General features: G+C 56.9%; 4 protein-coding genes across 4 annotated transcripts; 2 read left to right on the top strand and 2 right to left on the bottom strand.

The window, feature by feature from the left end:
* Position 1: 1 nt before the first annotated feature.
* Positions 2-4,577, bottom strand: EX895_005364 (uncharacterized protein; the record flags this gene model as incomplete). The annotated part of the gene is made up of 3 exons (XM_029885956.1): positions 2-4,288; positions 4,366-4,470; positions 4,575-4,577. 3 exons carry the CDS (start codon positions 4,575-4,577, stop codon positions 2-4), a joined length of 4,395 nt encoding a protein of 1,464 aa, XP_029737808.1.
* Positions 4,578-5,292: 715 nt separating this feature from the next.
* Positions 5,293-7,165, bottom strand: EX895_005365 (uncharacterized protein; the record flags this gene model as incomplete). Its single annotated transcript, XM_029885957.1, has 2 exons — positions 5,293-5,306; positions 5,488-7,165. The coding sequence occupies 2 exons, from the start codon at positions 7,163-7,165 to the stop codon at positions 5,293-5,295; spliced, it is 1,692 nt and encodes a 563-aa protein (XP_029737809.1).
* A 1,477-nt stretch (positions 7,166-8,642) lies between these two features.
* Positions 8,643-9,289, top strand: EX895_005366 (uncharacterized protein; the record flags this gene model as incomplete). The annotated part of the gene is made up of 2 exons (XM_029885958.1): positions 8,643-8,849; positions 8,990-9,289. The coding sequence occupies 2 exons, from the start codon at positions 8,643-8,645 to the stop codon at positions 9,287-9,289; spliced, it is 507 nt and encodes a 168-aa protein (XP_029737810.1).
* A 1,397-nt stretch (positions 9,290-10,686) lies between these two features.
* On the top strand, positions 10,687-11,435 carry EX895_005367 (uncharacterized protein; the record flags this gene model as incomplete). Its single annotated transcript, XM_029885959.1, has 3 exons — positions 10,687-10,783; positions 11,112-11,258; positions 11,353-11,435. The coding sequence occupies 3 exons, from the start codon at positions 10,687-10,689 to the stop codon at positions 11,433-11,435; spliced, it is 327 nt and encodes a 108-aa protein (XP_029737811.1).
* Between the last annotated feature and the right edge of the window lie 541 nt (positions 11,436-11,976).

Here is an 11,976-nt window from a genome sequence, read left to right on the forward strand (position 1 = left end):
TCTAGGACTCCACGATAGGCTCAGCAGCGGCAGCGACCGACTCGGTGCCGTTAGGAGCAGCATCGTCAGCAGTCTCCTGTGCAGTCTCGTCGACGGCGTCCGCGGCAGCACCCTCCGGGTTGTCGATCGCCTGTCGACGCGCCGAAAGCCAGTCGTTCCATCGCTGCGTGCGGCGCTTGCTGACGACAGCAGCCTTGCGATCAAGCTCGGTCTTTTCCTCTTCAGATCGGAGCCGAACAAAGACATCTTCGGTACCCTGGTGGAAGAAGAGTTTATACGTGCGCAAGCAGATACGGATCTCGAGGCCGCTGCGCGTCACGTAGCGTGTCTCGCTGGCCTCGTCGTCATTGCCCGAGACAGAGCGTTTGATGAACGGAGCCTGGGCCTCGGCTGGCAAACCCTCGGTGGGCGTCCACAGGCTGTAACTCGACATGTAGTGTAGCCAGCCCTGCTCGACGGTCCTTGCATCGTCCAAGGTAAGGTCGTCCTTCGACAACATCTGAATGAGTAGAGTGCACGACGTTGGCACCCACTCGAGACGGAAGAGGCTCTCGTCCTTGCCGATGAGGCCCTCGGCCGCCATGCGGTCGGCGATCTGCTGACGGTAGCTTGTGAGCGTGCTCTGCGGATTGGCACGGTTGGCGTCCATGATGGCCTGCATCTCCTGGCACTTGCTGTCGGTGGTCAAGAACTGCACCACCTTGATCATGGCGCCGATCACCTTGTCCAGGGTGAAGACGATGTAGCCCTCGATGCCGTACATGTAGCGGACGCTCTCCTCGTATGTGGCCTGGTCCACGTCGCCATCGAACAGCTTTTCGCACATGTCGAGCAGCGTATCGTAGTAGCGCGAGGGATGGAGCGTAAGGCCAGCCTCTTCGTTGGTGGGTGCGACAGGTCCAAGGCTCGAAGAGTTGGCAGCTGCGCCGATGACGGCAGCTGGACCGCTGCCGCCATCTTGAAGACCTAGCTCGATCGCCAGAGGGTTGATCTTGCTGTGCTGAGGCTGTTTGTTGGCCATCTGGACGCCGAGGTCCTTGACTTTGTGGAGACGCGAGTAGAGCAACTGCAGTAGACGAATGAAGACAAAGTACTGACTGTTGCAGAAGAAGTTGACGGGTCGCACAGACGCGCCCGAAGCATCCTGGTCCTCGACAGCGTCGCCGACATTGATGTTCTGACCTTTTTGCGAGTCGAACGTGGCATCGAGATCGGTGTTGATCCACGTAGATGCCTTTGGACCCGGGGTCCCTTCGGCGTCGGCCGCATCTCCACTTGCGGCCTCCTTGGGAGCTTCCCCGGCCTCGGTCGCCTTGGTTTCATCGCCGGCATCGGCGGTTGCCTCCGAAGCCGTTGGCTTATTTGTCGCTTCGTCGAAAGGAACGGCAGCGGGTTCAGTCGCCTTGGAAGCATCTTCCATGTCGGCATCTTCAGCCGAACTCACGGCGGGAGCGACTGTGTTTGAGGTCTGGTTCGCGAGCGCCTCCACGGCAGAGTCCACGTCGGCAACGATCGTGGGGCTGGAGGCACGCGCATTGGCAGACGCGGCAGCGCCCGTCGCATCGACAGCCTCCTCGGTACCATCCTCGTTCTGCTTGGAAGTCTCTGCTTGGCTTTTGAGGATCTTCTTGCGCAAGTCAGCCGCTTGCTTCTTGCCTCGACGGGCAGCCGAGCCAGAGGCAGAAGACGAGGCATCGGTATCATCGTCGGTGCCTTCGCTTCTAGCGTCGTCGTCAGCGGTGCTTTTGGCATCGTCGTCGTCCAGGTCGATATCGCCGTTGAGAAGCTCCTCGAACTCGGCAGCATCGACAGCAAGAAGCTTAGGAACAAAAGCACGGAGGAACGCCTCGATCCTCTCGCGGTCGTTGGAGCTGTAGCTTCCAGTAGCTCGGTCGAGATAGCTAAAGGCGAGCTTGAGCACATCAGTCAAAACGTGCATGTCGTCCATCACGTACACGAGTTGATGTCGAGGCTTGGGACGTGGCAGCGTAGGATCCATGCTGAGTCTGCGTTGCTGCTGCTGGAGCTTTCGCGCCTCGATCTCGGCAAGGAAGGCTTTGGCGGTGATGGCCTTCTTGTCGGAAGCCTTGAAGTTGACACCCTGGTGGTCGAGACTCTTGTAGTAGTTTCTCGCGTCGACCTCGCGCCAGACCTTGTTCCACTCGCGCTGAGCTCGCTTCCACTCTTCATCCTTCTGCTTGAGCCTATGCAGAACGATGGGAACGGAGACGCAGGGCGTGTCGTGTAGGGCGTTGATTACTTCGAGACCCTGCTCGCGACCGTAGACTTTCTTGATGACACGCTGGTAGATGCTCTTGCTCTGACCGCCGAGACCTGGTTTGAGTCGGAAGGCAGCCTTCTCTTCGTTGTCCATGGTCGAGATGCGCGCGGCGATGGGTTCAAGCAGCGCAATGGTCCTCAGGTTGGCCTCAATGTGGTAGTCGTACTCGTGCCTCTCCTCCTCGGATCGGTAGAGCGCGTCTTCGTAGGGGTTCTTCTTGTGCGGGTTGAAGCCTTCTCCCTCGGAAGCCCACGTGGGATGGCTGACCCAGCCGTCATTGAGCACCTCCCAGCACATAGGATCTCGTCCCGAGCAGGCCAGATTGACCTCAGACTTGGGCAGCTTGCGGTACGAGGCGCCATAGACCTTGCAGTTGTTGAGGTCGACCCTCTCGCGGAGGGGAGCGGGAACGTTTTCCACGATAGGGTCCTCGTTGTCGAGCCAGCCGTGACGGCCCATGTCGTAGCCGCAAAGACCCTTGAAGGTGGCAAAGAGCTCGCGGTTGCCGCCAATGAAGAGGGCAGCGCGGTCGACGAGCGTCTTGACGTCGATGATGTCTTGCGTGTAGAGGTTGAGCAGCTTGAGGAAATCGAGATAGGTGGTGCGGTCGTCGATGTGCTTTTTGACGCGATCGAAAAAGGCCACTTCGTCAAGTGTCGCAAGGGGAGCTTGCGGTTGACCGAGGGCGAGGCCGTTGACAACAGTACCCTGCGGCACAAGACCCGTAGCCTCGGCAGCAATCATACCGTCAATGCCGTAGACGTGGTGCATCTGTCCCGGATGCGTGAAGGTGGGCGAGGCTGGCATGGGCTCCTGGCGAAGAGGAGGGGTGCGCTGCTCAGCCTTGTGGCCGTGCTTTGACTTTTTGGTCTTGCCAGAGCCTGGCTTGCCCGAGTCGTTGGCCCCGCTGCGCTTCTTGCGCGAGCCAGACGAGGGAGCACCTGGTGCGCCAGGAATCGCGGAGACGGCTCCTTTGCGATCGGGGCCGTCTGCAGGTGCAGCTCGGAAGCCCTGCTGACCGGGGATGGCGCCAGGCGGTGCGCTTCCAGGAGCATTGCCGCCTAGACCCGAGGTGACCTGGCCGAGCATGTTGAAGAGACCGCCGCTTGGCTGTGCTCCAGCGGTGGTGTCCGGGAGGAACTGCTTGAATTCATCGAGTAGGTCCTTTGCGTTCTCGAAGAGGACCGTCACTTGCGCGTAGACGTCGTGAATGGGGCGCTGCTCTTTTTGGTAGGTCTGGAGGATTTCAAGGAACTGCTTGTATGTGTCGGGGTCATGCGAGAAGCGCTGCTTGATCTTGTTGACGTAGTTGATGGCGTGGTTGAATTCGACGGGTGGGCGCTTTGGATCCTGGACGGGCGTCATGGGGCCAGCTGCGCTACTGTGTACGCCAGCATGGCCGCTCGAGCCTGGTCCACTCGGAGGGGCACCGCTTGGACCCATCGGCATGGGGGATTGAGGACGGCCATGAGCATGATGGGGTGGAACGGGACCCATGGGACCCGGACCGGGACCATGTCCAGGATGCTGAGGACCGCCAGGACCCTGAAAGCCGGCACCACCAGGTCCATGAGCCAGGGGATGGCCCGGAGGACCGCCCATGTACGGCATGGCACCAGGAGGACCGTCGTGAGCGTGGGGAGGGGGATGCATGTGCGAAGGAGGCTGCTCGGCATGGCGCGGTGCAGAGCCGTGCATCATGCCGCCCATACCGCCAGGACCTCTAGGAGCCGAGGGCTGGCTGGAAGGTCCTGGCGGTGGGCCGGATGAAGCGCCGCTCATGCGGTTGATGGCGCCGGCGATGCCGACTCCGCCTGGTGTCTGTGTGGTGGTGCCGGTGGGCGTGGTGACGGTGATGAGATTGCTCTCGCTGGGATCCAAGCTGCACTCGATGCGGTAGCCCGGGGGCAAGAACGTGTTGAAGCCCTGGATGAGGCTTGGATGGCCGCGGAAAAGGGTCGAGACGCGCTCAATGACGCCGGGCGTATCTATGGACTGGCTCTTGAACTGAGGAGGGTCAAAGTGGGAAGCACGGGGTTAGAGGGATGGTGCAGAGCTTGAGAAGAACGAGCTTGGCAACTTACGTCTTTCATGATATCGAGGAAGCGATTGTACACATCGGGATGCTCTGCGAACTGGACCTTGACCTGGTCCAAGTAGGAGAGCGCATCCTTGACGTTGAGGGTCGCCTGCGCCGCGGACGAAACACGAAAGCGTGAAAAAGGTAATGGACAAGTTAGACGACGACGATGAGGAGAATGACGGGAAGAGGAGCTTCGAGACAAGCACTTACCATGATGGCGAGGGATCAGCGTCGAACGCTGCGTGCGAGAGAGTGTAAAGGTGGACGGGGCGCCGAACCAACGCTGGTCCGATGGTATGTGCGTCGAGAGGTGAGATGTACGCCAGCTAGAGCATGAAGGCCCGGCTAAGGAAGGTGCGCGTGTGCTTGAAACGGTGCCGAAGAGGACGCGCGACGAGGAGCGGCCGGCTGTAACAGGAGTGTCGCCAGCAGAAAGGAGAGGTGGCGCTTTGATGGAGAGAGGGAGCGTGGCAAAGGAATGCGGAGGAGGATATGGTAGGAGGTTGGAAGGGGTGGTGAGCTACGATCAAGGCGAGAGCAGATCAGCGTTGAGCTGCAGCAAGCAGTGCGGATGGCGAGGATGTCGCGGGCGGAGAAGGGCTCAGCGAGTGAAAAAGGGTCGTGCTCGGAAAGACAGACAGACGATCAGCCTCAGCAAATTCCTCACGGTCCAGTCCATCGCGACAAGAGAAATGGCACCGCGAACTCGTTATTGGCGATTTACTCCCCGATCTGCGCTGCGCCGCCCGAGCCAACATACAAGAACAAGGTCTAACAATTGATAATTTGGAGATATGTCAAGACGAACCAGCAGGCCCGCGGCTTTTGACCATAGCCAGCAATCCGAACGAGAGCACGTAGCCTAGCATGGGAACAAGGAAGCATGCAGATGGTAAAGCCGTCTCGATGGTCAAGCTGTACACCACGCTCATTGCGATCGGGCTGAGACCGTTGACGATATTGTCTGAGATAGACAGTGCCGCAAGCCAGTCGTCTGTGGGTGAAGCGTGCAGCGAAGGATGCATTGAAGGATGCCCAGCTCGTCGCTGGTCTTGGATGATCGCAATCGCAGCTGATGTAGCTGCAGGACCACTTCCTGCTCCGAAAGAAAGAAACAGCGTACCAAAGATCATGGCAGCTGCGTTGGAAAAGCTTGCAGACACAAATACCACCAGGTAGCCCACAATGTCGGCGAAGTACGATACTCTGGTGATGGCCAAATCGACGGCCGTTCTCCAGAGCACCACAGCCGAGACGAGTTCCATCGTCGTCTCTTCGGATAGCGCGTCCGTGGTTGCATCTGTTTCTAATGGTTGGGCCAGACCCTGATCGCCGAGGTCCTGCGCTTGGCGGCGGTCTGCTTGTTTGAGATTCGGATCCTTGAGACCAGCTTTCGCGAGCGCTTCGAGCTCAGAAGCAGAGAGCGAAGCAATGCGACTTGATTTGCGAATAGTGCGCTCGAAGAAAAGGACGAGAAGCGGGATGGCAAAGAGAAGCCATGCGGCCCTTGTCGCACCGATCAGCCCAAGCAACAGACCAATGGCGTCCGGAGTAAAGTCAAACTTGTAGCCAGCGAAGACGGCAATGTAGGACAATGCATTTGAGCCGATGTTGGCAATAGCACCAGCGAGTGCTAGCCAAGTGAGACGATAGTCTTTGCGCCCTTCTCGCGTCACTTGAGGCAGATAGATGGCAAGCGGCCCGAGCATCTTGTGAATACGAAGGCGCGATGGCGACATGGAGGATTGTTCTGCATCGTGTTGTACGTCGACATCGTTCTCTTGCGGCGCATCGGTTGCTGTTTGATTCGGACCCGCTGCATTCCCGACCGTGACTGGCTTGGTCTCGGGAACCAACAGACTCACCCAGACGATGGCGAGGAAAAAGACCCAACAGCAAGCGACCAGGGCCGCTGGATTGCCGTGCTTGGACGGCGACTGAGGTGTACCTGGAATGGGAGGAGCCGTCGGTTCCGATGGCAACTCCAAGCTGGTGTGGGATGTGTCGAAGAGACGCTCAAAGTCGCGGCGCTTGTGAGCTTTGACCGAGGTGTCGAGCGCCCAGGCTGCCAGCAGCGGACCCAAAAAAGCGCCGCACATCATCGCACTGACAAGCCAGTTGAGCGCAATGGTGCGACGTGTCGGTGGAGCCACATCCACAATCATGACGCGCACAACGCAGAGGAACAAGCCAGTGAACCCCGTCAGACCCGTGACGAAGCTGCAGAAGAGAATGATGACCATCGAAGTCGCAGGGCTGATCGAAAGCTCGGAGGGGATGTCGCCAAACGGATAGCCAAGCGGAAGCAGCGCGAACGGAATGTAGTTGATCATGTTGGAAACGAGCGAGATGAGCAACATGGGCTTGCGACCCCAGCGGGAGAGGCGCGGCCCGTAGTAGAGCATGCTGATGCTCGACACAACAAAGCTGAGCAGGGTGGCGATGGCAACGACAATGCCAACCCTGCTCTCGACACCAGAGATGGCGCACGGCCTGTCCCGATCGCGCGGAAGCTTCGGATGCGGTTCTGTAGGCAGCAAGCTCGGGTGCGTAGAGTAAACATACGAGCAGGTGTAGCTGCGGAGACCATCGAGATACGATGGCACGGCTCCGTAATTTGCCATACCCCAGAGCAGCGTGACTGTCAGGACGCGAAGGATGGGCCAGTGTCGTCTCAGCCGACGAGAAGCGTTGGCCTTCCAGGTTGCAGGTGCGTCGGACGAGATACTGGCAGCATCGTGTGAAACGTTCGATCGAGCGTCGCCCAGGAGCGGGCGAGCCTCTTCGTCCGTGCGCTGCATCGTGAGCTCGAGAACAGACTTTGGCAAGCAACAGCCGCGGCAGCTACGAGCGAAAGGAAGCTGCTTGAATGCGGGAATGGAAAGCAAGTGATGTCTGCAAGAGCAACACGAGCAGATGGAGCGTCTGTGCACAAACGGAAAGCGTCACCACACCGTTACGGAACGCTCAGTCAGGGTCTTGTTGCATGCTGAGGCCGCGGAAAAACTGGTGCTATTTGTGCGGGTCTGTTAGACCGCCTGTTCTTTTGTTATCTGTCACGTTCGAAAAAGTGGCATCACCACCAGGGCTCGACCAAAGGAACTAGGCCTGCTGCTTTGGACCCTTACTCTAGAAGTCGAGGATGCGTCATTGGCTTGGTTCTGTACCCATGAGTGAGTCGTGTGGTGACGGAAAGATTTGCAACGACGCGAACAGAGACAAAGAGATACACGACAGCCTCAGCGACGCTCATTGCTTGCCTCCGGAGACATTTTCTTCAACCCACGGGAAATCCGTGCCGAGCTCGAGAGGCTCAGGCATGTCAACACAGGAGCAGTCATGGAATTTCGCGTCGAGCAAGCATAATCTACAAAAATGACGAAATCCCACAGATGCTGCTCCACTCCTTGATCGTTGCCGTCAGGTCAGGCTCAGAGCCTCCACAGAACAGCCAGCCCTTCTGCGGTGAAGAGCAAGGTGATCCTCACCCTGATTGTGGTGATACTGACGAAGATGAGCTCGTACTGTAGGCGACTCACTTGGTCGACACCGACGTGGCGAAGCATAACCCTCAAGAACCTGTTCCCTGTCTTCCATCGCCGCGGAATGCGATGCGTGAGATCCTGAAATCGTCTGACACTGCTCGCGATGAATCAAGTAGGATGCATGTAGGGCCTGCCTCTCTCCAAAGCGCCGCTTGCCTGAATGGGAGCTAAAGACAGGACGACAGAGACGGGTGTTCTACGAAGACGATGGTCGAGACGGCATCCGATGACGAACTGGAACCCACGGGGCCCAAGCTTCTCGGCATCCTTGGTTCGCTCTCGTCAGAGTGGAATGCTGTGCGAAAGTCAGGTCATCTTATGCCGTCGAGGAGCAGTCCAAAATAGCAATTAGGCTGTCGGATGCTTGAATCGTCGAGGTGCAGCAGCGGAGTTTAGAGCCGAGTGGGGACCAGGTCAAAAAAAAGAGGAAAACGAAAATTTGTCAGGCGTTGTGATGCAATCGAAGCGGTGCAATGGCTCTGCTCAGCTTTTGTGTGAGGTCCATCCGTTCTCTCAGTCATCTACCCGTCGAGTGCTGCAGCGCGTCATCCCGCTCACCTCAGCCGCTGCCTACAACCTAGACATATATACACAAGCGCGGACCACGTAACCACTCCCCTCTCCATCAACCCATCCATCCCTACGGTCGCCTTCTCCGCTGCTATCTATACCCTTTCGTCCGTCCAACAGTCCCCTTAGCAACAAAGCATAGCCCCCGCTATAAACAGCAAACATGGTCGACTCTTCCGCTCTCATCCGCAGGGGCCACCCCATCACTTTCATCATCTTCACCTTTGTCGCCTTCATCGTCGCTGTGATTGCCTCGACGCTCGTTGCCGACTACAACTCGAACCACAATGCCCCAACCGCGGGTATCAACAACGCTACGCGCTTCCTCCTTTTCGCCGGCTGGTGGGGTTTCCTCGTCGGTGTTGTTTACGTGAGTACAGTTTTTGCAGCCCGTCCTGTGCTTCCGAGAGGCTGATAATCAGCGGAGCACGTTGTGGACTCTACTCCTGTGCCTACATAAATGCCGTACTGACCGCATCTTTCATCCGCTCCCCTTTTGCACAAAAACAGACCGGCCTCTTCCTCGCTAGCGTTGGCGGTGTCCTCACCTCGATCGCCGGTCATGGTATCGCCATCTTCCTTACCTGGATCTTCTGGCTCGCTGGTGCAGCTGCCCTCACTGACCGCACCGGCGGCTCGTTCAGCTGCACTGGAAAGGGATACCCCTTCCCTTACTGCAACTCGACCAAGGCCCTTACCGCTTTCGCTTGGATCGGCTGGATCATCCTCTGCTTCATGCTGGCTGTCGTCGCTGCTATCGGTGCCGGCGCTTTCAGAGGTGGCCGATCGGTCAAGGAGTCGCTCGCCTAATCGACCGATCTGTCTCGCTTTCCGCGCTCGTTTTCCTCGGGGCATCTGCCTCCATGATACCACGTCTCGCCCATCACACTACTTTGCACTTTCCATTTCGACTTCGTAAAGGTATTGTCTCGCATGGAGACGCTATTGCGCTCATACGTAAGCCAAGATGATGGTGGTACTCGGTCGTGCGAGTTGCGCTTCGGCCAATCCACCGGGCCTGTCTCAATGCCTCACCGCTTTGCTGTTTTGATCCCGTGTACTTTCCATACCGCTTTTTGCTCCTTGCTAATCGTATCAATTCAAATACGGGCGCCTTTCAGAATCTGGTCTCTGATGATTGTGTGATTTCGTTCGATACTGTATGTGAAGGGCTGATCGATTATTGAGGCTGCTCTTGAAGAGCTCGACCGTTATCATCTAGGCCCACGGTTTATGCTGCCGATTGACGTCGGCAAAGAGACCGCCTACCTTGGCAGACCTCATTTGAACTTTGATGGTCTCTCTCTTCCTTTTTTAACACGTCTCTGCCAACGATCTTTCACGGCAGCACACTGTCTGAAGCTGGGTTATTGTCTGCAGATGAGCAGAATACAGACATGCAAGCATAAACATGGCCTTGGATGATCGGCCCGATTGCGACATGTCCAGGGAGGCCGATGCATCGGTCATATCGGCCGATACGGATCGGAGAGCTTCGGATCGATTTTTGCTCCGCTGATGACGTCGAACGTGCCGTGCACACAGCCCGTCTCCCGTCTCAGTCTCTTTTCCGATGTACTTCGCTCCGCTTCGGCGACGACGCGATTACTAATGCAAGAGGCAGATCCCATGGACACGAGCTGAGCCCGAACCGAGCACTCCAAATCTTTCGCGAGGTGGCGATGGTTGTGTTTGAGTCTCTTGATCCAAAGTGCTGACCAGAAACACAAGGAGCACGACGAGAGTCGCGACTGTCACAGTCATGCGATCTTCTTGATAAACATGGAATTTCAAACGGAAGCGGAAGAAGTTGAGTCGGATCCTCGATCCGCCGCGTGTGATGGAGGAAAGAAATTTCTTCTGAAAGTGAAAGAAGGAAAAAAAATGCAGTTACAGGCTGCAGAGGCGACGATGGAAACCCCATTGCAATCAGCTCATCGTTATTGGCTGTGGGAGCGTCCGGGTTGAGCGGGCTGACAGTACTGTACACCGAGCTGAACTCGCATTCGTAAGCTGAGATCCGCTCGCCTCTCACATTTTTCTTGACAAAGCGTCTCCCGGAGCGGTTTTTTTTCCGTCGCTCGCTTGGCAATCGTCCGCCCGAGTTCGTCCTCCACGACATAGCGCCCCTTCTACCTTCCTGTACACCAACATCGCACAACACTCCGCTCCCCTCCCTCGAACAAACACATCGTAACACTCTCAACATGGGCTTCAAGGAAGGTGACGCTAAGAAGGGCGCCGGTCTCTTCAAGACCCGATGCGCTCAGTGCCACACCCTCGGTGCTGGCGAGCCCAACAAGGGTAAGTTTTGACTCAATGCAAACCACGCAGTGTCGACAATGTACATGGATGCAGCGGGCGCAACGGAAAGGCAAGCAGAGGCATCGGTCTTCGCCGTCTGCCGCAATCGAATTAGGTCTCGACGTGGTGTCCGACGACCACTTTCATCAACCTCGCCTTTCGTTCTCCCCCCCGACCCGCGGTTCGAAGACGCCGTCCCTTCTCAAGCGAACAGTCTCCTGCCTTTGTGCGCGCATCTATCGTGCGCTCGTCGATTTAGAATCCTTCGAACGCTGTTACTGACAATGCTCCACTCCACGCCACCTCTTCCCGCTTTCCACACCATCAGTCGGCCCCAACCTGCACGGTCTCTTCGGCCGCAAGTCCGGCACTGTCGATGGATTTTCTTATACACAGGCAAACATCAACAAGGGTGTGACCTGGGACGAGGAAACCCTCTTCGAGTACTTGGAGAACCCGAAAAAGTACATCCCAGGTGAGTAGTTCCATCTTCTCATCGTCATCCTAGAAGCTCAATGTTTTAGCTGACCCTTTCGGTTCGTCTCTGCTTTCTCTTCTTTCTCTTGCAGGTACCAAGATGGCTTTCGCTGGTCTCAAGAAGGACAAGGACCGCAACGATCTCATTACCCACCTCCGCGAGGAGACCAAGTAATGCTAGCATGCTCGCAAACCACTTCGACGTTGTCATCCGCACTCTGTGCTCGCTTCGGCTCTGTTTCCGGCAATGTTCTCGTAATACAGTTCTACTTGTTCACCTCTCCTGTCCTCGTTCTGCTTTGAACTCTGGTCTCTGTGTGTGTGCGACTGTATCGTTTCGACGCTCGATCGCAACTGCGACGGGCTCCACTCGACAGACGTGAGATGCTGGTTTCCGTAATGTTTGAGAAGGCGATAAAACGCGATCTCACATTCAATCGTATAGAATTCACGATGCGAGAGTAGTCAGACAGAAGATCGGGACGACGCGCTGGCATTCAGATTAGCGGACGCGGACACACAAGACAATACGAATTCCGTTTGACTCTTGTTCACACAATCCTCACACACTCGAAGTCGTACCAGTGTCAGCGTGAGAAGAATACAATCTTGGCATTGTAGTGGGAAGAGATGAAAAAAATGCCGTGAACTACTGCCCCAGGAGAGAGCAGCAGGGTTTTGCCTTGAAGCTCATTGATGGCTACGATGAACTACGA

The sequence above is a fragment of the Sporisorium graminicola genome, chromosome SGRAM_6 (assembly GCF_005498985.1).
Source record: "Sporisorium graminicola strain CBS 10092 chromosome SGRAM_6, whole genome shotgun sequence".
Lineage (NCBI taxonomy): Eukaryota > Fungi > Basidiomycota > Ustilaginomycetes > Ustilaginales > Ustilaginaceae > Sporisorium > Sporisorium graminicola.